Source organism: Hyperolius riggenbachi, chromosome 10 (genome assembly GCF_040937935.1).
Source record: "Hyperolius riggenbachi isolate aHypRig1 chromosome 10, aHypRig1.pri, whole genome shotgun sequence".
Taxonomy (NCBI): Eukaryota; Metazoa; Chordata; class Amphibia; order Anura; family Hyperoliidae; genus Hyperolius; species Hyperolius riggenbachi.
Genome location: NC_090655.1, coordinates 226745874 through 226772049, shown reverse-complemented (window position 1 = coordinate 226772049; position 26176 = coordinate 226745874). Strand labels below are relative to the sequence as shown.

Below are 26176 nucleotides of genomic sequence, written 5' to 3'. Positions count from 1 at the left end.
CTAGTACTTTACCTTATTACCTTCCCGCAGCCCGCACCAGTCTCAATAACAAGTCCACATGTCTCACGTGTTCTATCTACTTCCTCCCACTCTATGGCTTTCCATTTGTGTTTTCCACTTGGCAATACGTAATATCACCATCTTGTGGAAACATGAAGAACTGCAGCCCCAATAACACAAACTACTGTATATTATCTCTAGGTTCTCAGGTATTTATCCAGGTCATGATTTACGAAATGCAGACGATACCTGATGCAACACTACGCAGAACATGACAATCAGTTTCTATGGGCTCTTTCACATGTCTGCAGCGACTGTGGTGCACATTTTACGGGGCCCACAAAAATGGTGTCCCACTGACTGAACAATACAAGCCCAAAAGGTTCCGGAAATTTGTGAATGCTCTGCAAGGGGAGATTGCATGGAAATCCTTGTGCCGTTAGCCTCTAGACTACTGATGAGTCTGTACAGAACTCAGCCTGGAACTGTTGCTGGACATACTGAGTCCAACAGTATGGAGTTACTTTTTGTATGACAATCAATGACACCTACCTGACCAGTATCTCTCTCCTGGGTTTCTGTTACTGCATTCATCTGTAGGAAACGCACCCACACTAACTGAATACATAGGGGTTGATTCACTATAGAGCGCTGCTCCAGCAGCGTGAGTTAAAAACAACCTGCGGCCGCTATGCACACTGCGCGTGGTCATGCAGTGTATCTTGTCTTTCCTTAGTTATGCGCACTGCTTACATAGCAACGCGCTCTCCTTTAAATGCTGGGTGCTGCTGTGAAGTATTGCGACCGTGATACTTCAATAGAGTGGCTGCTACTACCGTATACGTTAATGAACATAGTAACTATCTTAGTTAACAGTGGTGGCCATGCTAGTGAAGTATCGTGGTCGCGATACATCACAGCAGCATCCGTCATTTAAAGGAGCGCATGTTTGTAAGCAGCACATCCAGGGCAAAACAGCACCTTTTCACCTTCACAGATGTTAGCTGCCCTATCAGGGATCAAGAGTGCATGTCACAGATGAAGAATTTAGACTGATCGAAGGTGCAAAGACAGGTTCCTGATTACTTCCTTAGGCCGTGCAACTCCACCATGTCGACTCAAGATGGCGGACGAGCCTCCCACACAATCTCAAGGCTCGCTCTCTGATACAGGCCTGGACTGGGCAAGTTCCAAACCTGAACGCACTAGAGGACTAACTAAAAAGGACCTGGAAGAAAGCCTGGACTCCATGTATAACAAACTGGCGCACAAGTTCTCCACAGAACTCCGCAAGGTGGAATCCGCACTTACCCAGGACATTGCCCCACTCGGTAGCAGAACGGATCTTCTCGAAACAAAACACGATGATCTAGTGAAATCGCACCAGGATCTACAAGCTGATCATAAACGCTTACAAGACTCGGTTCTGGCTCTGCGGCTCCAGTTGGAAGATTTGGACAATCGCAATAGAAGGAATAACCTCTGGATCCAGGGTTTACCTGAACTCTATACTGATCTACAACCTCAGGTAACGAAAATATTTCACCTTTTGCTGCCCGATGAGCCCGATAGTGCTTTTGTGTGTGATCGTGTGCATAGGGCCCTAAGAGCCCACTCAGCCCAAATAATCCCCCAAGAGATGTAATATTGTGCCTGAAAGACTACCTTATTAAAGAAAAGCTCCTTAAAGAGGCCAGAGCCAAATCTGTGTTTGAATTTGAAGAACATCGGTTACAGATTTATCAAGATATTTCACCGATTACGTTGGAAAAGAGGAGAAAATTAAAGGATGTCACTGCTGCACTCTCTAAAGCCCAGATCCGCTATAGGTGGGGATTCCTCTTTAAGTTACTTGTAACTCTTAATGGAGTAACGCACGTGGTTATGACTGAGCTGGGACTGCAGAGGCACTCTACTCCTGCTCAGGGGAAGAGCCCTGATCACCCCCTTTCACCGATATGGTTGCATCGGAAGTCCCCTTCTCCATGAAAGCAACAACCATCTCCTAGTCCACATGATTGAAATCCACCAGATGAAGCCTTGTCCTCTCCTTCTTTCTCGGTTTTGCTTTATGGCTTCTTCTTCTTCTAATGCTACTTGTTTTATTTAACTCATCATGATCCTATCATTGTTTGTCTGCTGCGGCTGACTTCCGAGCTTGGACCTGTGCCGACTGTTCCCCCCCACCCTTGGGTTATACACCGTGGGCTGCGGTGTCTCAGGCCTATCTACCCCTTTACTGGGGTTAGACCTGTGGAACTTTTGTTGTTCTATGCCATTTATAGGCTACCTATTTGTTCATATTCCAATTGCTATTTGAATTATGACTGTTCTCTCTTTAGGTTTATTTTCTTTGATTTTAAGGTTTATTTTCGTTACACAGATGCACTTCCTACCTTTAACAAGAAAATGTATGCTTCTCATTATGTATGTAGATTATATTCAGGGAGACACTCTGGGTCTTTCTTGTGTATTATTTTTGCTGCAATTTTTTCATTTACCTGTAATGGCGTTGCAAATTATCAGCCATAATGTGCATGGTTTTAATTCTCCTCAAAAACGTTGAAAGGCCTTTAAACAGTATAAATTATTGAAAGCAGACGTTATCTGCCTGCAAGAGACATTTTTCTGCTAATAATTGCCCACAATGTCTTGATAAGGCCTACTCCAGAGTATATTGTATTACTTTCACCAGCAAGGCCCGGAGGTGTCCCTATTCTAATCAGAAATGGTGTTCCCTTTGATGTTCAAAAAGTATATAAGGATCTGGATAGCAGACTTCTGCTATTGCAAGGCACTCTTAATAGTAAAGGAATTACATTTTGCAATATTTATGTCCCACAGACATCACAGGCCCATTTTTTTAAAGGAAGCTTTTCATGAATTAGAAGGCTACCCTTCTTCACATTTAGTAGTCGTTGGAGACTTTCATTGTGTATATAATCCTGCAGTAGATAGATGTAGAGATGCAGAATGCAGTAGGAAATTTCCCAAAACATTATCCAAAGCTTTAACTACCTGCCAATTAACTGACCTGTGGAGAACATTTCATATGGGTGACAAATCCTACACTGGCTACTCCTATCCAAAAGACACCTCTGTGAGATTGGACTACATTTTTCTATCTCTAATATTGCTTGCTAATGTTACTAAGACGGATATCTGTACATGTGTGTGGTCTGATCATCACATTGTGGTTGGTTCTTTGGCCTCTTTAGGTGCAAACTTACTTGGCCGAATAGATTGATTCTGAGGGCTCGTTTCCACTATTGCGGTGCAGAATCGCCTGGATTCCACCGCTGTTGAAATTCCATGAATTAGCATGCGAATGCGAATTTTTGCGTGTTTTTTGCCGCGAATTCGCATGCGAATTCGCATAGGTGAGGGTATATGCGAAATTAACCATGTCACTGCCTGTTTGAATTACATTGGTACCTATGCGAATTCGCATGAAAATTCGCATACCATAGCCGCATGCGAATTTCCTATTAAATACATTAGCGGCGATTCGCATGCATTCCACTCGCAGGCGAATTCGTTGGCTCTTTTGTGCGTTTTTTTACCGCTGAAAAAAACGCACCTCAACAACGCTACAGTGGAAACAGGCCCATCCACTTGCATTACATGTGCGAATCTGCATGCGTTGGACGCATGCAGATTCGCGATAGTGGAAACGAGCCCTCAGACATTGCCAGCTATTGCTGTTTTTATAGTCATTTGGGCAATGTCTTTTGACGGCACCCAAATTACTGTCTGGGCGCCGCTATAGCCGTAATTCACATTACACATATGGCGGCACTTGGTGTGCTCGAATTTCCCTGTTTTGCTCTGTTTCGACAGAACTCATCCCTGCAGCCACCTTTTTTCCTGGTGCCTCCATGGCAACATACTATGGGGTTAGGGGGTGGGGCACGGAACCCATCGTATGCTGCCATAGAAATGCACCAGGAAAGGAAAATTTCCTGTAGGTAAGTATTATTTTTCCTGTATGCAGCTTTACATTAATCCTTTCCCTGAGCAATGTCAGTACTCCTATAGCAGGTTACTCAACATTATAGGCAGTGGGGCTAATGTGGAGCCCTGGATAGAGGTGTATGGGCTTCCCTTGCATTGGGAGTCCCGGTGAGGTGTGACCATTGTGGCAGAGCTGCTGAAGTATAATAGGGGACCCCTTATTAAAATTTGAATCAAGATTAAACCATTAGACCACACATGACCAGAAAGTCCATGCACATACTTATTTTTCTTTTTATTTGTAATAAGTAGTAAGAACTTTCAGCAACTGAAAATACTTCTTCTGCTTCATAGGATGTTTGTTTAAGATAAAAGATTAAACTTTAACAAATATATTTGTAAACATTTTTTTTTCATTAAAAGAATGCATTTTTATAAACAAATATTTTTGGAATTCACAAGTAAACCAAACAAAAAAACAAAATGAAACATTAACACATACATTTTTACGCATTACTGGTTCAATGCGTACATTTTTACGCATTGAACCAGTAATGCGTAAAAATGTATGTGTTAATGTTCCTGCACTAGCGGGAATGCGTACAAATGTACGCAATGCGGCCCGCCGACCTCCGAGGTCGGCAAGCTGCCAGCGGCGGACTGGAGCAGCAGTGAGTGACTACGAGGGCACAGGATGGCTGCATGGGGCTGGTAGAAACCACAGGTAAGTGAAACTCTTATTTTGCTTGGACATTCCCTTTAAGCCACCAGCAGGCAAGAAAATACTCAGAAGGTGTTGGCAGTACTTTTACAGCTTTTGGTACTTTTTCAATTAAGTGCAGAGTGCTGAAAAGTTACATTAAACAGGAAATGGAAAAATTATCTCCAAGGAGAAAAAAAATGAATTGAATAAGGGCCAACATGCCTTCTAAAGAATCTAGATCTATAAACGGAAAACTTATTTTGTAACAAAGGTATGAATTTTTAAAAACTAAAATATTTCTCAGAACTCACAAGTAACAACCCCCCCCCCCAAAAAAAACAAAAAAACCAAAGTAAAAAAAAACAAAACAAAAACTCAGTCCCAGTCGCACACCATAGCTTCTGCTGATATGTCACCCGATGATAAAATTCCATAACAATTTATTTTTTTCTCCCCCTCCGGAAACACTTCTCGCACTTTCATGACCACGCAGGACGGTATTGGTCGCCTGTCGTCCTCCCCTAATTGTTGGTGTACCCATCCGGTGAACGCGCTGTATACTGCTCTTCTGAGGGATTTTCTAGTAATTCTATAAAGAAATAGAAGACATTATTTCAGCTGCTCAGATAACATGCGATTGTTGGCTCATGCCTAAAAAAAAAAATCTAAATCTTCAATGAAAAACACTGAGAAACTGTAGTGAAAATAACAATGAATAAAATTTTATTTTCAATATTCATTGATAAATTATTTAGTCTGTGTTTGCCCATTGTAAGATCTTTCCTCTCCTGATTTACATTTTGAAATTCATCACTGGTGGTGACATCTTTAGCTCTGCCAGGTGATCTGTACAGAATGTTTGTACTGAGAGTTCTACGGTATTGTACAGAGGAAAATATTGCTTGCTTGGCAGTTGGAAAAAGCTGTTATTTCCCACAATTCAACGAGTTTCCCAGACAAACTGTCAGGACCAGGGTCCTGACATCACACTGTGGGAGGGTTTTCACCACAATATCAGCCACACAGACCCCCCAATGATCTATTTGAGAAAAGATAAAGATTTTTTTCTTTTTACGGTGAAATCATATTCTACATGTTGTACTGTAATGTAGAATAATACCACAAGTAAACTCAATGGGCGGTGAGATCACACACGGCAATATGTTGGGTTCTAACACTGTCCAGCGAGGAAAGCAGTGTGAAAGCACTCTTAAGAGACTGTTCAGCTAAAGTTAGATATTACATCGATTCCCTTCTGGTAAAAAGCGATGACTACTAACTGGGTCTTTAGCTCGCAAGTCTCCCCCAGAGCCCTAGATGCCGGTGCATCCAGGGCATAGCTCCGCCCCCTTGCAGCTGAGAGGTGTGGCGCTTCCGTGGCACTCTATCTCCAATACAGAGAGCGCCATGGCACTCTGCAAGAAGGGGGCGGGGCTACTAGCCATAAGCGCTGACTTCTGGGTCTTGGGGGGAGAATTGAGAGCTAAAGATCCCGTAAACACTGTCTCTGCCGAGAATCTAGCATGTATACAGCGGCTCCCGATGCTTCAGTCAGCGATCAGCCTGGCGGATCGATTCAGCCGAGTGTCTGCTGAGAACATTGTTCTCCCTCCTCCCCTCATGATGTCACTCCGTCAGCCTTCATCCCCGCCACATAGCAACAGAACATGTGGCTAGCCTAAAGGCTACTGACTTGTCTGTGCAGTGCCCTGCAATGTCGTCCAAGGGAGCGATCCCTGATCCCCATACTTGTGTATGAGGCATAAGGCTGTGTACACAGTATTTGCCTTGCTTTGCACAATAATGCAGCATGTAAACTCACTGTTGAAACAATTCTGTGTGATTGTTCTCATCTGTGCATGATGCAGAGGTGTGAACATGCACAATACAGTTTACACACAAATAAACTTACAGATTTGGCAAAATACATGTACCAGGGACACAGACAAATTAGACTTTTGTTGAAGATATTAATATTTACAGTGCTACACATAATCTAAAATGCATTTATTTTTAAAGAGTTCCAAGGTGAGAAAGTATATACAGGTAGTCCCCGGTTAACGAACGAGATAGGGGCGGTAGGTTCGTTCTTAACCTGAATCTGTTCTTAGGTCGGAATATTGAGCCATCTCTCTCCCCTGTACCTCTTCTGTGCCCCCCTGTGCCTCCAGTGTCCCCCTCTGTGTCACCTCTGCCCTCAGTACCTGCTTATACAAGTTTAAAAGCCATTTTTTAAAATCGATTTTCTCAAAAACTACAAGTCCAATTTGAAATTTTATTTTGGCTTGTTCCCATGGAAACACAGAATCCATGCCGTTCGTATTGGCGGGTCTACCAGTACCTGTATTGCACATACCTGTCATCCTCATGCCATGCTGACGCAGACAGCGTCCTCAGTTACCCCCCACGCTGAAGCTGCTCTTTTTAGCTGCAATATGGCCCGTACTAGGCTGCCCCCCCCCATCGGGTCGGGACCTGTGAACCGGAAGAACTGCTCTTCAGGTACATACAGTATTATTGGCTTGATGGTGTGGCTGTGCTCCCGTCGGCCTCCTGAGTGCAGCGCACGCTCACATCACTACATGTGTGGCTGCGCATCCCGGGAAAGGGGAGATCTTCCGGTTCATAGGTCCCGACCGGTCTAGTACAGGCCATACTGCAGCAAAATGGACCATTGCTGGGGGGAAAACAAGGACGCCATCAGCGTCAGGATGGCATGAGGGGGACAGGTATGTGCTACATCTGAGTATACATTTTCACATCGGAACTCCTTTAAGAATTTACATTTTCTAGTAAAAAAAAAAAGACCCACCCATGAAATAACAGGCACTAGGCCATGCCGGTAATCCGTTGCAACGCTGCAACCCACAAGTCCACAACCGCTGCCTGAAATCCACCAACGGGCCACGCATGCACGCCAGGCACGATGGACACAGGGACAGGGAAATTATTACATAAGATTCTATACTAAACAAAACCATTGTCTATAGGATGTAGATTCAGGTAACCCCATAACTAGAACATGCACATATAACAGGTGTGGAATATACCTGCAGTGCAAGAATACCAAGTTTGTGCAGTTAACCAACATCGGTAGCACGTTTGGAAAAATGCGTTATGCTCGGGATTGTAATGTGCACAAATTTTACTAAATCACATTAAAGGATCTCCACCGCAAAAATAAATAAAATACATACAGGGAGTGCAGAATTATTAGGCAAATGACTATTTTGACCACATCATCCTCTTTATGCATGTTGTCTTACTCCAAGCTGTATAGGCTCGAAAGCCTACTACCAATTAAGCATATTAGGTGATGTGCATCTCTGTAATGAGAAGGGGGGTGGTCTAATGACAACACCCTATATCAGGTGTGCATAATTATTAGGCAACTGCCTTTCCTTTGGCAAAATGGGTCAAAAGAAGACTTGACAGGCTCAGAAAAGTCAAAAATAGTGAGATATCTTGCAGAGGGATGCAGTACTTTTAAAATTGCAAAGCTTCTGAAGCGTGATCATTGAACAAACAAGCGTTTCATTCAAAATAGTCAACAGGGTCGCAAAAAGAGTGTGGAAAAACCAAGGCGCAAAATAACTGCCCATGAACTGAGAAAAGTCAAGCGTGGAGCTGCCAAGATGCCACTTGCCACCAGTTTGGCCATATTTCAGAGCTGCAACATCACTGGAGTGCCCAAAAGCACAAGGTGTGCAATACTCAGAGACATGGCCAAGGTAAGAAAGGCTGAAAGACGACCACCACTGAACAAGACACACAAGATAAAACGTCAAGACTGGGCCAAGAAATATCTCAAGACTGATTTTTCTAAGGTTTTATGGACTGATGAAATGAGAGTGAGTCTTGATGGGCCAGATGGATGGGCTCGTGGCTGGATTGGTAAAGGGCAGAGAGCTCCAGTCCGACTCAGACGCCAGAAAGGTGGAGGTGGAGTACTGGTTTGGGCTGGTATCATCAAAGATGAGCTTGTGGGGCCTTTTCGGGTTGAGGATGGAGTCAAGCTCAACTCCCAGTCCTACTGCCAGTTTCTGGAAGACACCTTCTTCAAGAAGTGGTACAGGAAGAAGTCTGCATCCTTCAAGAAAAACATGATTTTCATGCAGGACAATGCTCCATCACACGCGTCCAAGTACTCCACAGCGTGGCTGGCAAGAAAGGGTATAAAAGAAGAAAAACTAATGACATGGCCTCCTTGTTCACCTGATCTGAACCCCATTGAGAACCTGTGGTCCATCATAAAATGTGAGATTTACAAGGAGGGAAACAGTACACCTCTCTGAACAGTGTCTGGGAGGCTGTGGTTGCTGCTGCACACAATTTTGATGGTGAACAGATCAAAACACTGACAGAATCCATGGATGGCAGGCTTTTGAGTGTCCTTGCAAAGAAAGGTGGCTATATTGGTCACTGATTTGTTTTTGAATGTCAGAAATGTATATTTGTGAATGTTGAGATGTTATATTGGTTTCACTGGTAAAAATAAATAATTGAAATGGGTATATTTGTTTTTTGTTAAGTTGCCTAATAATTATGCACAGTAATAGTCACCTGCACAAACAGATATCCCCCTAAAACAGCTAAAACTAAAAACAAACTAAAAACTACTTTCAAAAATATTCAGTTTTGATATTAATGAGTTGTTTGGGTTCATTGAGAACATGGTGGTTGTTCAATAATAAAATTATTCCTCAAAAATAAAACTTGCCTAATAATTCTGCACTCCCTGTACATATAAAATGCACATTTCACAAATGAGATATAAATTCCTTTTCTCATATGCCGCTGTTTCTTAGGTGCCAACACATCTCGCGAAAAGGGAAGACTATATATCCTCTAGAGCAGGGCTGTCCAACTGGCCCCCTCCTCTGGCAGGCGCTCCTTTTCTTGCACCTAGCTCTGCCCCCCGAAGCCAGGACATTGATGCTCAGCCCACTCCAGCTGAAAAATCCTGTGCTAGACACACCCACTGCCCATGAAGTTGGACAGCACTGCTCCAGAGGCTTACCGGTCTCCCTCTCCCACTTAATTTCAGTGCTGAGACCCTTATTGTAGGAGGAAGGGCGGAGTTGCACTGTGCAGGCACAGGAAAGCTCACTCCTGCCCTCTAGTAGGAGAAAGGGCGGAGTCACACTGTGCAGGCACAGGAAAGTTTGCACCTGCCCTCTCGTAGGAGAAAGGGCGGAGTCACACTGTGCAGGCACGGGACAGCTCACGCCTGTGCAGTAGCACGGAGTCTTGATCGGGCTCGATGAAAAAAGCAGGTGCGAGCAGTGTGTGTCTGCGCAGTGTGGCGGTCCTCCATCGAGAAGGACTTGTTGATGGGCTTTCGGGGTCACAGCAAGAAGCGGTAGGACAGGGGAAGCTCGGCGGTGGAAGCATCTGAATTATCCTACTGAGGAAAATACCCAAATTTGTCACTTTTCACCACTACAGGTACACTTTAATACGCACAATAGAAATGATACAGCACACAACATATAATGCAAACCCACCTGTAGCGTCTTTTCTTCTTGGAAGGCTTAAATCCTTTACATTTGGTTATTAAAAAAAGGAAAATCTTGGCCCACTCCACATTTAGGCAGAGCTGAGCGAACATGGGGTGGTTTGTTATGCATTGGATATTATCCATCCGGGCATTTACACTGGGGATTTCCCTGCAGCAGATGGACTCCATCCCTGTGGACATGGGGGTGCAGTTTTTGCAGCTGCACCACTGGGTGTGGCCCATCTTGTGTCGGTCCCAGTCATCATAATGATCCGGATTATTAGGATCACGAATGGGATTCTCTGGAAAACTCGGAGTTGGCGGTTGGTCTTGTCCACTCATCTGCCTCATTTTCGCTTTTAACTCTTCAATCTAAAAATCATAAAAAAGTAAATAAATGTAGTATTTTCGTGAGGCCTGAAGAAACAAAATATAAATGAATTTATGCTTTTACAAATGTTACTGTTACTTTTTACTGTCTATCTTTTAATCTTATATAATAAAACCTGTGTCCTCCTGTGTCTGTGCTTCCAGACCTGACAGTTTGCTGTCTGCGAACCTCATTGCATTGTGGGAAATTACAGCTTTTTCCAACTGCCAAGCAAGCACCATCTCCCCGTGTGCATATACTTTGTAAAGCGGCGGAGGATGGGCGAGTGTGATGCATCGGTGCACGCCAGGCTTGCTCAAATCCGAATTCGGGAGATACCCGGATAGTTCTATCGGGATATGTCACAGTAAAGCTGTGTTTGGGGGGCGGGGCAATCTTACCTGTATGACGTTTTCTTCGGTCCGTCCCTAGCACCTCCCACAATGAGCTCCAAGTGCCGGTCACGTAACTACAAACACTTCCTTCTTCTGGGTTTAAGGAGGAAGTGTTTGTAGTCATGTGACCGGCGAATGCGGTGCTTGGAGCGCATCGTGGAAAGCACCAGGGACGGACCGAAGAAGACATCATACAGGTAAGATTGACCCCCCGCTCCCCCACACAGATTGACCCCTCCGCCCAGCTTTACTGGGAAATATCTGGATAGAACTATCCAAATATCTCCCGAATTCGGATTTGAGGAAGGCTGGTGCACGCGTTACAGGGGGAAGGGGGTGTGGGCCTTTTCACTAGTATAACTATATTAGGGGTTGATGCACGAAGCTGCGGTAATATTGCTGTGCTCAGGTTGCAAGTTACACTACTAGTGAGACCCGCGATACTCGAGTAACACGTACGTTGCTATGGTAACATGCATTAGTAAAGCCGGTAACATAGCAAAGTTTGTGTTACTGGAGTAACCTGTGCTACACCAATAGCATAACTTGTGATAACCTGCTGCTGGTAGTAGTGGTAATATTGCCGGGTGCGGTCTGTGCACAGCAATATCACCGCAGCTTCATGCATCAACCCCTTAGTGCCTTAAAACACGATGACCCTCTTTAATTAGAAAAAAAAATAAATCATCCAAAAAGGAATAACTTATGTGGCTTACCTATGCTGTTGTTTTTAGTGTTCACTGTCAGATTTAGGAGAAGTGGGACATAAAAGAAAATAAAAAGAATATTTCTGCTGGTTTCTATCTTTACATTTTTCTGTGATGCCAAAACTGGCATCACTTCTGTCCTTTTCATTCTTCTTCATCCCAGCTCAGTGTTCATTTTCCCCTCCCTACTGCCACAGCTGGCGGCCCCTCCCACAGCAAACATCACCTAGACAACATGCTTACATCACTTTGTAAATAATTCAAACAGAGAGGGAGAGGGGGGCATTAACTTAACTTCTGGCTATAGTATGCACAAATCTTGACCAGGTGAAAACAAACACAAACAATGTGGGGGGGGGGGGGGGGGGTCTGTACTTTATTATTTAGTACTTATATAGTGCCAACATCTACCACAGCACTTTACAGAGTATATATAATCTTGTCACTAATTGTCCCTTGGAAGAGCTCACAATCTAATCCCTACCATAGTTATATGTCCATGTATGTATCGTGCATTGCACACATTAGCAGAGTGCAAACAAAAGCTTTCTTCAGCAGGCGGGCTGGGTATATAGGACATTGTGCTTCAAAGGGTTTACAGTAGTCACATATGCTATCTTAACACATTTTACTGGATAAATAATGGGCAGCTAGAAAGGAAGGGGGGGGGGGGGGGGGGCATGGGTGCTCCTAGAGCTATTAGAAACCAGGGGAAAAAAGTGGTGCTTGGATCCCTTTTAGGCCGATCAACTGACCGACGCCTTGCCCCGCCCCCATTCCTCCTACATTTTCTGCCCTGTCCAATTGATATTTCCAATCGATTTTTGATGAGCAATAACTTTTAGGCATGGCATTGAGAGGCTTTTTTTAGGGGTTGTAAAGGATAATTAGGGATATTTAGGGAGACGGACTGTCTATACTTTGTCAGTATTTGTTGCATAAAATGTATGTATCACTCTCCTATTTGCAGTCAAGATCCATTTGACTACTATGGAATTATCAATCACATGAATAAGCCTAGAGTTAATTTTATGCCAAAACTGATCAGACATTAATGTGGAACAGATTCCTGGAAGATTTACTCTGAGTGATCAAATCCGGCAGAAAAATGCATTTATGGGCTGCTTAAATGTTACCAGCTCTCAATGCCGGATAGTAATACGGCTGCATAGCCTTTCAAGGTAGTGGAAAATATTTATTTCCTGCATATTGCCTGGCGGTCTTGCTGATTGTCTGTCTCTCATACTCTTAGCCATACACCCTGAACAAGCATGCAGATCAGATGTCTCTGACTGAAGTCTAGACTAGATCAGCAGCATGCTTGTTTCAGGGGTGTGATTGGGAAGGTTGAGGGACACATACACTTGGGGGCGTGGCCTGGCAGGCGGCTGCGGTGCTCGGATGATTTCAAATAAATGTCACTGGAATTAATAGAAAATTGTAGAATGTGGGCAGAAAATAGATGCCTCTAATCACATTTAATCAGAGACGGATCTATTTGATGGTCAATCTGGTGGTTGATGGACAATGAGCACCCATCAGAATTTTTTTTTCAATGAAATTTTGTAATCCAGTGTGCCACTGGGTGTCAGGGGAGCACCATTGCTTACCGACAGTGGCTGCTCCTGTAGCCCCCCATCCATGTGGAGTGCGCCATCTCCATTCTCAGCAGATTTACTCACATCTATATACTACAGCCCTCGACATACATTGCGGCATGCAGATCCCAGCATGCACTGCGCCCAGGAATGCGCTACACAGGTGGAATCCTTGAACAGCAGCTGATGTGGATGGTGATAGCGCACTCCACATGGACTGGAGCACACAGCATGAATGCAACAAGGAACACAAATATTACAAACAGTGATTAGCTTTAGCAAGTATATTTAGATCGATTTTTTTAAAAACTGTACAGTCATATTTTATATATTACAATGCAGGCGCGTAGCTTGGTGGGGGCGGGGTAGGACATGTGCCCCCAGGCGCCAACTCCCCAAGGGCACCCAGCCACTTGTTTACCTTTTCTTAAAATCTCCACTCTGCCGCTGCCTTCAAGAGCCATTCACAAGGCATTCAGGCAGGGAAGTGCGAGTGTGACTCTGGAGAGAGGCGGAGACTGATGAGTAGAGCGAGCGGAGCTACTTCATCCAAGTCCAAGTTGTCTCTGCACTGGCCGCAGATGCAGAGACAGACCACACAGGCACATAGGGAGGTAGAGGTATGGAGGTACATGTTTGCTTCACAGCGTTAAGGGCGCTCAGCGTGTCTGTCGGGTTTTTTTTCTTTTAACTCTGTTTCTTCACTGATGTCTGTGTGACGTCATTAGCCGGCTGCTGCGCTCCCAGGATGAAGTGAAGCACTTTAAGCCGGCCCTGTAAAGCCATTGAGGCTGGGGAATGGGATTCTGGAGGGGAATGGTATGTGAATCTGGCAATCTGCAGCTTACAGCTTCTGTGTATTTGCAAATGTATGTGTAAGAGCAGCCCCATGGCGCCCCCCTCCCCCCCCCCGTGCTCTAGAAGATCAGAGCGGGGAGACAGGAGGCTATATGGCCATTCATCCTTCTATAAAACTTCTCTCTACCCCCCTCCACTCCTGGGAGAACTGATAAGGACCTGGTGCTTGCAGGGATCAGACTGCAAAGTCCTAATGGTGTCATGGTAAAGTGAAGTGTCCCATACATCTGGCGATGGTGGTCAGATTTGACCGAGACACATCTCTCTCAAATCAAACCTGATTAGAGAGAGATCTTTTGCCTGCCCATACACCAGAGGCCGATTCACAACTGATTGCCTCCTTAGTGTATAAATGTGCCCCCTGTGTGTGCATTTATACATTATCTGTCCTATGTCGCCCACTGCGCAGTGGCCATCTGTCTTCCGCTTTCTGCTACTCCATTTGGGCTTCACACTCTGCAGGCGTTTAGTGAGTGGCACGCATGACGTCACCCATATGCTATACACCGCCGGTGTGAGGCGCAAATGGAAGAGGATGAAGCTAAAGACGGATGGGCAGTGTGCGGTGGGCAACATAGGACAGGTAAAGTAAAAATACACACAGGAGCACATTTATACACTTGAAGGGGAACAGCGCCGGGAGTTTGTACGCTTGTCCTGATATCGTACACCATTATCGCCGAACACCCGATCAAACACGGGGGCCCGACATCTCGCAGCATGTCTTATCGATACATGCATTGTCAAATCAGGCATGCACTTGGCTGCACCTATATTCATCCAATTTGATAATAATTATCGAATAGGATGGTCGATAAGCCACCAAGTCAAGAAATGTATGGCCATTACTTAAGCCTAAAAAAAAAAAATCAGTTTTACGCACCTGGGACTTCTACCAGCCCCCTGCAGCTGTCCCGTGCCCACGCACTCATTCGTACATCCTCCTGTCCCCGCAGACAGCTAATTTCACTTCGTCAACAGGCCTGGCCATGCGTCTCCTTCTACATGTTCTTGTCCGCAATAGCGTCCTGCAGGGCTGTGGAGTCGGTACAAAAATCATATGACTCTTCAGTTTATGAAACCACCGACTCCAAGTACCCAAAATTGCTCTGACTCCACAGCCCTGGCATCCTGCGCAAGGTGCTATTGTGGACAGGAACATGTAGAAGGAGACGTGTGGCCAGACCGGTGCAGTAAGCCTGTCGGCGAAGTAAAAGTAGCTGGCAGCGGGAGGAAAGGAGGATCTGATCATGACTGTGAGGGCACGGGATGGCTGGAGGGGGCTGGTAGAAGCCCCAGGTGAGTAAAAGCGATTTTTTTTTTTTTTGCTTAAGGATCCCTTTAAGTAAACATTAATATATGTGTTTCACTAACTGAAAGTTTTCATTAACGGACTTACAAAGTAAGAAAGGAAAAGAAATATAAATTACTGGGGTTTCACTGGGGTTTCATCCAGCCACCTGTAGTCCTTCAGGTCCCTCGCTGTCCTCCCAGTCTGCTCCATTATGTGCTCCTCCAAAATCTCGCTGGCTGGGCTACTGCGCATGTGCTGTTCCGGCTGCGTGCCTCCCTAATCGTGCATTCATGGCCCGGAGCATTCTGTACATGCACAGTAGAGAGATTTATGACCTGTGCAGAACTTTGCCATCCATGGCACAATTGAGGAAGTGCGTGAGGGAAAAGAAGCCCATGGTGTGACAGCTGCACCACAGAATGGACCTGGTGGACAGCAAGGCACCTGAAGGACTACAGGGGGCTGGAAAACACCCTGGGTAAGTAAAATTCAACTTCTTTCCCTCACTTTTCTTTAAGTTAATTACTAATTTAATCCTACCATAGCCATAGTCATACCATGATTTTATTGTGTATAAATATAGCACTGACATCTCCTGTTGTACTTTACAGAGTACAAAGTCATGTCACTGACTGTCCTCAGGAGGAACTCAGAATCTAACGGTGGCCATGAATGATATAATTTGCAAAACAATTGTGTATGAATGATCGGAAATGATCGTTTGGGACCAATAATGGACAAAAATCTCCTAACCAATCTCATCAGATTGACGAGTATTTCTGAACATTCAAACGAAGAATCGCTCACAAACAATTGTTCAGCAAATTTTATCATTAGTGGCCACCTTAATACCGGCCATAGTCATAGTCTGCCTTACCATATTATTACTATGTTTTTATATAGCACTGCCATCTTCTGCAGCACATTACAGAGTACATAGTCATGTCACTGACTGTCCTCAGAGGAGCTCACAATCTAACCCTACCATAGCCTAATATCCTACCATATTATTAGTATGTATTTATATAGCACTGACATCTTCTGCAGCACATTACAGAGTATATAGTCATGTCACTGACTGTCCTCAGAGGAACTCACAATCTAATCCTACCATAGTCATAGTGTAATGTCCTACCATATTATTATTATGTATTTATATAGCAGTGACATCTTCTGCAGCACATTACAGAGTACATAGTCATGTCACTGACTGTCCTCAGAAGAGCTCACAATCTAATTTCTGTCATAGTCATAGCTCCACCCAAGCCACGCCCACATTCTGGTGCGTGTTATTGTGCAGTGCAGGACTGTCCAGAGGGGAAGCACAAAAACGGTCTTTGTCCCCGGGTGCTGAAAACCCTAGCTACGCCTCTGTTACATTGTCTATGATAATAGATGAATTCATATTAGCAAGAATGCACATACCATTTCTTCTCGAGTCTTTTTTCGTGGTGGTTCTTGTGCAGTGCTGGAGCGACCTGGTTGTGTCTTACCATCTGTTGCGAACACCAGAGGACAACATTAGTTTTACTATACAGTATATTTACATTAAAATATTTTATCAGCTTTACCATATGTTTTGCTTCATACGACACTGTTGATCATAAGACGCGCCTCAGTTTACAGAAGGAAAATGAAAAACAAAACTCTAAACCTGGTATGTGTTCAGGGTGTAGGGGGCATCTTCTGAAGCGTCTCCCCCAAGCTGTCTCTTCCTCCGAAGCTAATCCCTCAGTGGCCCTCTGCAGAGTAGCGGCAGTGGAACATACTCACCTATCCGGCCGGCATGCTCCTTCATGTAAGTGTCCTATCTTCATTGGTACTGGCGCCCCCTCTATGGTGGAGTAGTGGTTAGCGCTCTCGCCTTCCCTTGGGTTTCCTCCGGGCACTCCGGTTTCCTCCCACATCCCAAAAAACATACGGATACGTTAATTGGCTTCCCCCTAAGGGCTGGTTCAGACGGACGCTTGTGCAGCTTTTACTGCCAGCGTGCAGGGCCTGGCGTTAAACGCGTTTGTACCAAGCTTTCACGCACGTTTACACGAACGCGGCGTTCGGGTCCCGATTTTCCCTGGCGTACAAGGAGCCCCTGGAAGCTACATGTAGCTTCCAGGGGCGGTTAACCGCGACGGGTAATGTCCCCCTAGGGGAAGAAAAACGCGACCGCATCCGAACGCAACGCGAACGCTGCGGAAAGCCCGAACGCATCACCACCGCGACGCCAACGAACGCAACGCTTTCGAACGTCCGTCTGAACCAGCCCTAAAATTGGCCCTAGACTACAATACATACATAACACGACAGACATACATAGACATAACACTATGGTAAGGATTAGATTGTGATCCCCTCTGAGATACAGTTAAGTGACAAGACAATATATATATTCTGTACAGTGCTACGTATTATATTGGCACTATATAAGTACTAAATAATAATAATCTTAACTTAAAGCGGAGCTGAACTTATAACTTCATCTCTAGGATACGCAACAGCATAATAAACTTTAAAATTGTCCTGTCCCGGGTTCCGTCACTTCTGTCGGTCGTGGCCAGTCTGGCGTAAGAGAAGTGCGCTCTTTGTGTAGCTCTCCAACAGCCGCTGGAGAGATGCATAGATGGCGCACTTATTCTGCATAGACTGCAGCCAACTGGCTGAAGTGACGGGACCCGGTACCGGAGCTGCAGACAGCGGAGCACAGCAGCGTGGGAGGGAACACTCCGAGCTTATGGGGCTGGAGGAAACCCCAGGTATGTATAAAACGTTTTACTTGCAGGAGCTCTGGTAAACGTTAACGACAGGAGCACGAGCTCTGCGCACGCTATGCTGTGATAGTGCAGCTAGTGAGCGCTGGTAAATAACGCTCACGCCTTCTAACTAACGGCCGCTTTACTGAACCCGCCCTGAGCCCCGGCGGGTCCAGCGACTTTAATTGACTTGATCCCCGCACTTTGATTGGCCCAATAGGCTGCCTGTCAAGTGAAATTTGCTACGAACGTTCTATTTCTTTGCTGTACTACACATACAATTCATGATCTCATAATATTATTTTCGCTTCAGTTTTGCTTTAATGTTTCCCGGTCACTGGATTGCTGTCCTGTGCTGTTACCTAGAGACATCATCTTCACAGTTAGGCCACTTCTCACATCCGTATCATCTTCCCTTTTTATGGTTTCCGTCATTCTGACATCATTGGTAGCCTGCTGATCAATCATCACATAGGTCTCTTCTTCTTTAATCTCAACCTTAACAGGCATGGTTTCTTCCTTCTACACCAAAAATAAGTAGAAAAAGCTCACGGTCACAATAAACATAAAAAATGTGACTGAAATGACATACAAGACTTTAATCTCATACAGTTTGGAGTCATTTTTTGCATTTTTGCATTTGAGACACTCAGCTCCGCCTACCTGATAAGGGTAGAGGATGGTGGAATCTTCCCGTGTACCATCCTGGGAATAAAGGGGACCTGTAAGAAACACACAGAGACTGAATACATTTCTATTTAATGTATTGGATACATTTTAAGGAGGTACAGTACATAAAAGGGAACCTAAACTGAAAAAAGCAGCCAGTTTAAAGGAATACCTAAATTATAAATGACAGTTTGCTTTTAACCTAAGTTGCCAAGATATATAAAATCACCCATGCTAAAGTGTGATCTTCTCACCCCTAGGGTCCGTATTCCACATCCGGTCTTGAAATCCCGCCCCCAGTGTGAAATTATGCCCTGGGCCTTTTTTTTTTCTTTCCAAATCATAGATGCAAAGGATGCTTGGGGATTGATGTCATAACTCCACCCCTCATGTCCATTTGTCATAATCTAGGCAGACAGACCGACATCTGAAATAAGAATTATAGCTAACAGACAGGATAAGACAGGCTGCTGCAGTTTTCCAGTGTCTTCTCTCTGCTACACACTATGAAAAGAGAAGTAATTTGATCCAGGCAGGCAGACAGCAGGAGAGGGAGGGGCTGTGGAGTTAACCAGGCTGAAGAGGTGGACACAATGCTTTAGAAAGGCTTCAGCTTCAGGAGGAATAAGAAAGTGCTACTTACAGATATAAATGTAAGTCTGTTCCATCAAATAAATTTTATATGTTCATCTAACTGTACACAGTGCCTAGACTACATACAGCATGGCTACCACAGCATCTTGCAGTGGCATACTATTCCATCCGCTTTGTGTTTAGTTGGACCATAATTTATTTTTAAAAAGGACAATGACCCCAAACACACCTCCAGCCTGTGTAAGGGCTATTTGACCAGGAAGGAGAGTGATGGGGTGCTACGTCAGATGACCTGGCCTCCACAGTCACCAGACCTGAAACCCAATCAAGATGGTTTGGGGTGAGCTGGACCGCAGAGTGAAGGCAAAAAGGGCCAACAAGTGCTAAGCATCTCTGGGAACTCCTTCAAGACTGTTGGAAGACCATTGCAGGTGACTACCTCTTGAAGCTCAAGAGAATGCCAAGAGTGTGCAAAGCAGTAATCAAAGCAAAAGGTGGCTACGTTGAAGAACCTAGAGTATGACATATTTTCAGTTGTTTCACACTTTTTGGTTATGTACTATAAGTCCACATGTGTTAATTCATAGTTCAGATGCCTTTAATGTGAATCTACAATGTTCATAGTCATGAAAATAAAGAAAACTCTTTGAATGAGGTGTGTCCAAACTTTTGGTCTGTACTGTATATGTATCTTTTTTTGGCTGGAGGTGGTCTTTAACTTATCTGGGGCTTCTCCCAGCTCCCATTCGCTGTCCTGGTTCCTGGCTGCTGTTCCACTCTGTTCTATGTAGCCGATGTGCATCTACAAAAATCTGGTCAAGTGGGCCAGTTGTGAGCCTGTCAAAGCAACCCCTTGATCCTACTTCCGTGGCCAGGAGCATTTGAAGCATGTGCAGCAGTGATGTTTACAAACTGTGCAAGTGCAGAACGCTCCAGGCCTCAGGAGCCTGATCCAGAGACATGTGGACCAGGGCTGTGCATGCAGCTTTCAGAGGGGCACAGCTGCTGAATAGAACAGAGTGGATAGAAAGTGAGGGACCAGGAGGACTATAAGAAGCTGGAAGAAGCCCCAGGTAAGTTAAACTGCACACAATAACAGGTCACCTCTAGCTCTGATGATCTAAGCGGTTATGCAAGTCTGTATAACTTTTATCCTCACTTCAGGTTTGGTTTAATCACATTGTAGCTCAGTTATTCCTATCACTGGACTGCTGACCTGTGCTGATATCAAGAGACATCCCATCCATGCCAATCTCCTGCATGGACACGAGATCACTCCTCACATCCATCTCTTCTTCCATTTTCACTGGACCCATCATACTGGCAGTCCACTGATCAATCATCACATCGGTCTCTTCTTCTTTAATTGGTCTCATTGTACCTCCCTCCTCCATAGTCTGCTGATCAATCATCACATTGGTCTGTTCCTCTTTAATCCTTCTCATCGTACTGCCCTCCTCCTCCGTAGTCAGCTGATCAATCATCACATCGGTCTGTTCCTCTTTAATTGCTCTCATCGTACCTCTCTCCTCCTCCGTAGTTTGCTTATCAATCCTCACATCGGTCTCTTCCTCTTTAACCTGCAGCAAAATATGTTGAAATAGCTCAAAATGTCAAAGTAAGCAACATTTTAAAATGTGACTATTAATGAGCTAAAATTACATATATTAAATAATAAATCCTTTAGTACTGTAAAAGAAGAAGAATACAGTGTAAGTGTAGGGTGGAAACTGCATGATGTCCCCAGCATGAGGGGGATATGGAGGCTGCCATATTTATTTATTTTTAAACAACACCCGTTGCCTGGCTATCCTGCAGATCTTTCATGTCTGAATCACACTCCTGAAACAAGCGTGCAGCTAATCCAGTCAGACTTCAGTCAAACATCTAGCATGCAATGCACGCTTGTCCAGGGTCTATGGCTAAGGGCGCCAATACAATACTCGATTTTCAGAATTGATATTCAGCTGATTTGATCATAACAATCGGATATGGCAGATATCAAAGCTGCAACATGGCCAATCAATAGTTTTGATCGATTTCTGTATGAAATAGTCTCAAGGGATCGATCGGGCATACTGGAAAGTCTTGGTTGCAATGGCTCATTTGGGTGCATGGCAGTAACGGTGTTTGATTTCCCAGAAACCGGTGGACCTCTGGAAGGTAAACCCCCCACAAATCCTGGCGTCTTTTTTGTCACTACGAGCGGCTGTACCAGGGGTCAACTGAGGCCAGAGTAATCTCCACTGCTAACACTATGTATCGTACTTCTTGGACAGCACACCTGTCTTGCTTCAACGGCTGTGCCAGGTCTAACCTGTGTGGCTAATACAGACTTGATGCAAGCCAAAACGTAAAGATAACCAGCACTTGCCAATTCTTAAAAAGCAGAGTATTTATTCACAAAAAAGAGTGAATAAAAATAGCCATGACATCCGGTCTCCCAGAATGTAACTATAGCTCTTGGTAGTAAGTATAGCTCTTATTCACTTATTCACAGCATGCTTTCACTTGACAAAGAGCGTTTTATCCGTTCGAAACGGCGACAGTCCGTTGTGACTAGAATTGGGCTGCAATGGAGGCGTAACCTATTCTGGAGGAAGTCCTCATGCCATTGTATGCAGCTAAGAGCTATACTTACTACCAAGAGCTATAGTTACATTCTGGGAGTCCGGATGTCATGGCCATTTTTATTCACTCTTTTTGTGAATAAATACTCTGCTTTTTAAGAATTGGCAAGTGCTGGTCATCTTTACCTTTTTGCCTGCTAACACAATGCAAGAACACCGCTGCCAACACGTTCCTGACCCATCGCCAGTGTTCTCCACAGAATTTTTTTTTCCACCAGGTGAAAAGCATAGCATATCACTGCAGAGGAGATGGAGCACCAATTTACATCTACATCAATACTGTGTGGCAGCCAGTAACATATTTGATCAATTACCATCAAAATGTAGACAAAAATTGCAGCAATTCAGATGTATAGATAGTCACATAAATGTTAAAAACATAAGAGGGGTGGGATAGGCAGAGGTCTCCATCCTGATGCTGCACACCACAGATGAACAGGCTACAGGGCACCAAAACAGCCCTAAGTCCAGGGTTGAAGAAATTTAACTCACAACTCCCTTTTGACCTCCCTCCAACCATCACCACCAACCACCATCAAAGTCTGATTTGATGACGAAACACATAGGGCGGAGCCAGTACGCCTGACACAATCCTGTCCTTGATGGCGGTGGAGCACGGAAGGGTGCCGATCAGCACGGGGAACTCGGATAATGGGACGCCCCCCGGGAACCATAGCAGAGCTGGAAAGGGCCCTAGGAACACCACTGTGATATGCTCTTATCTTCCTGGAGTCTGTAAGTGGCGAAATTGGTACGAGAAGCGCAGTTGTGAGCTTATGTGTTAGTACAGCTGCTTTGCGCAATTAAGTTTTATTGTGTTTTATCCAAGTTTTAAAAGAAGATTACAAGTTTTATACTGACACCTCTGATATGATTCACTGAAGTACCCTGGTGAAACAGTTTGAGTGTGGGATCCACCTGGAAACGAGGTGGTTATAATCCGGTGAGCCTCTCTGATTGTGGGTGACGGTGGCACGAGTGACAGCCCTTGGTTCACACTACACAGAGGTTGTGTGCTGTGTATTCAAAACAGGGTTACGCAATCTGTAGTTTGTTTATTTTATAGGTTGAGATAATAGTGACTGAAGAGTGAGAGCGCAATGGACTATTAAATTGATTGGACACACTGACACATGCTGCTGAAATTACCATAGAAAAATAACAGCCTGCCCCAACCTTTACCCCACCCTATACACATCAGCTGTACACTTACCCATTGCCTCTCAGCACATACACTGCATGTACCATACACCTACTCACACATTATAAAAACGTGTCCAATATTCCACAACTTCGGCATTCAACCGTGTGCTATACCCATTGCTACACCCCATGCCCAACAGGAACCAATTGTGTTGTGTACAAGCCCCCCTACCTGATAAGGTTGGGATATGGTGAGATTCATAGACATCTCATTCATGTCAACATCTTGCGTGGACAAAAGATCACTCCTCACATCCATCTCTTCTTCCCTTTTTATTGTTCCCATCATACTGGCATCCTCCGTAGTCCGCTGATCAATCATCACACAGGTCTCTTCCTCTTTAATTTTTCTCATAGTACCTCCCTCCTCCTCCGCAGTCTGTGGATCAAGTCTAACATCAGTCTCTTCCACTTTAACGTGAGATTTTTCATTGTCCTACACCAACAAAATAAGTTCAAATACCAACACCAATAAAATATCATGGTACACAACATTTTAAAATGTAAGTATTAATAAAGACTCCATGGAGAAAAAAAGTGACATCCAGACACCTTATAGGAGCCTGACACACAGAGGCCTCGATTCATAAAGCATTACCTCATGCGGTAATGCTGAAAACAGCAGACTTTCCCAAGCACTTAGCAAAGTGTCAATTCATAAAGGCTGTTACCGCATGAAAAGCTGACATTACCGACCAGGGAGATAAATTACTGACTAGGCTGTAGTTACCTCCAACACGTCAGTAAATTGTCAGCAAATGTCAATTCATAAAGGCTTCAACAAGCGGTAAGCCTGACGATAGTTACCGACACCTCTGGTGAGGCGTTAACAATGCAAAGTGCAGGGAGCTAAGGTCTGTGTGAGTCATCTGTGCAGGCAGGGAAAGTCTGTGAGTCGTCTGTATGAGTCATCTGTGCAGGCAGGGAAAGTCTGTGAGTTGTCTGTATGAGTCATCTGTGCAGGCAGGGAAAGTCTGAGTAGTCTGTGCAGAGCAAAAGAGCAATATCGCCACAATGCTCTACTCTACCGCTCAATGGGCTGCGGTAATTTACCGACCTTCAACGGCAGCTGGGTAAATCTTTATGAATTGGCACACAGACTGGGAAAATACTGAGTGCGGTATTTTTCCAACAAGATTTTTTTTTATCGCACTGCTTTGTATGAATCGAAGCCAAAATCACACAGTCGCCTTCATGATACATCTCTAGCGGTCATTGGATAATAACCCATAATTCCCAGCAATGCTCACCTCTCCTGTCAGCAGCTCAATCATCTTGTGGATGACTTCTAGAATCTTTGTCTCCTTTCTCTCAGCTGACAGGGGGTGAGAAGGAGGCACTGTGGTGAGGGATACGTCATGGAGAAGTCTACGGGGGGTCAATAGCTCACCAGATGTCTTCTTCACCACCTCATAATCCTGTGTAAGAACATACAGCAACAGTTAGCATCCTCCTTGCCTCTTTATTTAGGTCTGTGTTTTATTAATAGAGCTATGAATTGTGTCATGTGACCCTCCCACAATCCTCCTCACGTCTCCAGTAAGCAGGTAGATGATATCCAGGGTGAGGTTCAGTATCCTCTCAGTCTTGTGACTTGGCTCCTCCTCCATCCTCACTGACGTAGACATGTGGTCTATACAGGAAGCTCCTCTCTGTAGAGGGATAATAAAACTGAGTCACCTGGGCTTTAGAACTCTGCACTATTATTACAGCAAGCAGAATCTTGTTTATCAATGTGATAAAAACAAACAAACAAACAAACAAACAAACACCTCAGCCGTAACACAGTATAACATACTGCAAGTCAAAACTCTGTACTTTTCCTATAGGTGGAGTAACTGCAGGTTGAGACTCTGCACTCTTCCTCCCCTGATATGTAAATAGCACTGACATCTTCTGCAGCACTTTACAGAATACATAGTCATGTCACTGACTGTCTTCAGAGGAGTTCACACTCTAATCTTATCATTGCCATAGTGTAACGTCTTACCATATTACAACTCCGCCTGCACAGTACACTCCATACCACGTGTGAGCGATTGACAGCAGCGCTCGCGCAGTAGAGGACGACCTGGCGAACCTCTGCACCAAAGGGGACCAGGAGCCAGCAGCTGAGAGCGGAGCTGCTGCGAGGGACATAGCAGCTGCTAGGGGCTGGAGGAAGCCCCGGGTAAGTAGGTGTCATTTTTTTTTCCAGCTCGGACAGTTCCCGTTATGCCCTGAGGCATGCCGGTTAGTTGAGACTTCCAGTTGTCTGATTTTTGGATAACATAACCTTTGTTGAATTTGCACAGATCTGTGCATTAGTACTGAAAGAGGCGTACGAAAGAGGGACAAACTAAAAAGAAAAAAGGACAGAGGGATTTGGCTCCCACAGAGGGACTGAGTGTCCCTCCAAAAAAATGGACAGTTGGGAGCTAGCTCCGTTTGGGTCATCATTCGCACTGATTTCTGCCATGCTGACTGAAAACGGACTTGCTAGTTTTACCTTAGTTACTACCTTTCCGCGGCCACACCAGTCTCAGCAACAAGTCCACATCTCACGTGTTCTCTCTACTTCCTCTAACTTTATGGCTTCCCATTTGTGTTTTCCACTTGTCAATTCGTGAGATCGCCATCTTGTGGAAACATGAGGAACTGCAGCCCCAATAACAGACTACTGTATATTATCTCTATTAGGTTCTCAGCTATTTATCCAGGTCATGGCATACAGAATGCAGACGAAAGCGGATGCAACAGATATGCAGAACATGACAATCCTTTTCTATGGGCTCTTTTACACGTCTGCAGCGACTGTGGTGCACATTCTACAGGGCCCACAAAAATGGTGCTCCACTGACTGAACAACACCTTTGCCCTTGCACTTTAGGCAAGATTTGACAGCATTGTCTGCCGGTCTGGTACTCTGATACTGGAGGGGTTGGATGTCCCCTACTTTGCCTCCACTGTCCTTT

At 44.7% G+C, this 26176-nt stretch overlaps 2 protein-coding genes across 4 annotated transcripts in view; both read right to left on the bottom strand.

The window, feature by feature from the left end:
* Positions 1-71, bottom strand: part of LOC137534655 (general transcriptional corepressor trfA-like) — a 41629-nt gene extending 41558 nt beyond the window's left edge. Inside the window, exon 1 of the mRNA XM_068256265.1 lies at positions 21-71. The gene's annotated coding sequence lies outside the window, so the exon portion shown is untranslated. The remainder of the gene's footprint in view (positions 1-20) is intronic.
* Positions 72-4506: 4435 nt separating this feature from the next.
* Positions 4507-25647, bottom strand: LOC137534652 (uncharacterized). 3 transcript variants are annotated; one of them, XM_068256259.1, is made up of 10 exons: positions 25213-25647; positions 24755-24874; positions 24473-24640; positions 23395-23658; positions 20606-20969; positions 18790-18848; positions 18481-18648; positions 16805-16879; positions 10165-10529; positions 4507-5246 (listed from the first exon to the last, which is right to left on the bottom strand). In XM_068256259.1, the coding sequence occupies exons 1-10, from the start codon at positions 25405-25407 to the stop codon at positions 5033-5035; spliced, it is 1992 nt and encodes a 663-aa protein (XP_068112360.1). In that variant the 5' UTR covers positions 25408-25647; the 3' UTR covers positions 4507-5032. The 3 variants fall into 3 exon arrangements, with proteins under 3 accessions (XP_068112360.1, XP_068112361.1, XP_068112362.1); XM_068256260.1 differs by having other exon boundaries at positions 16805-16875; positions 18489-18648; XM_068256261.1 differs by having other exon boundaries at positions 23395-23601.
* Positions 25648-26176: the final 529 nt, after the last annotated feature.

What these genes read in the sequence shown, in the direction of transcription:
- LOC137534652 (XM_068256259.1), bottom strand. Translation starts at nt 25,407, where the DNA reads ATGACACCTACTTACCCGGGGCTTCCTCCAGCCCCTAGCAGCTGCTAT. An exon ending in TCTACCTGCTTACTGGAGAC is followed by an intron (nt 24,641 to 24,754) that starts GTGAGGAGGATT and finishes GTTCTTACACAG; the next exon opens with GATTATGAGGTGGTGAAGAA. An exon ending in AAGAAGAAAAGACGCTACAG is followed by an intron (nt 5,247 to 10,164) that starts GTGGGTTTGCAT and finishes ATTTCTTTATAG; the next exon opens with AATTACTAGAAAATCCCTCA.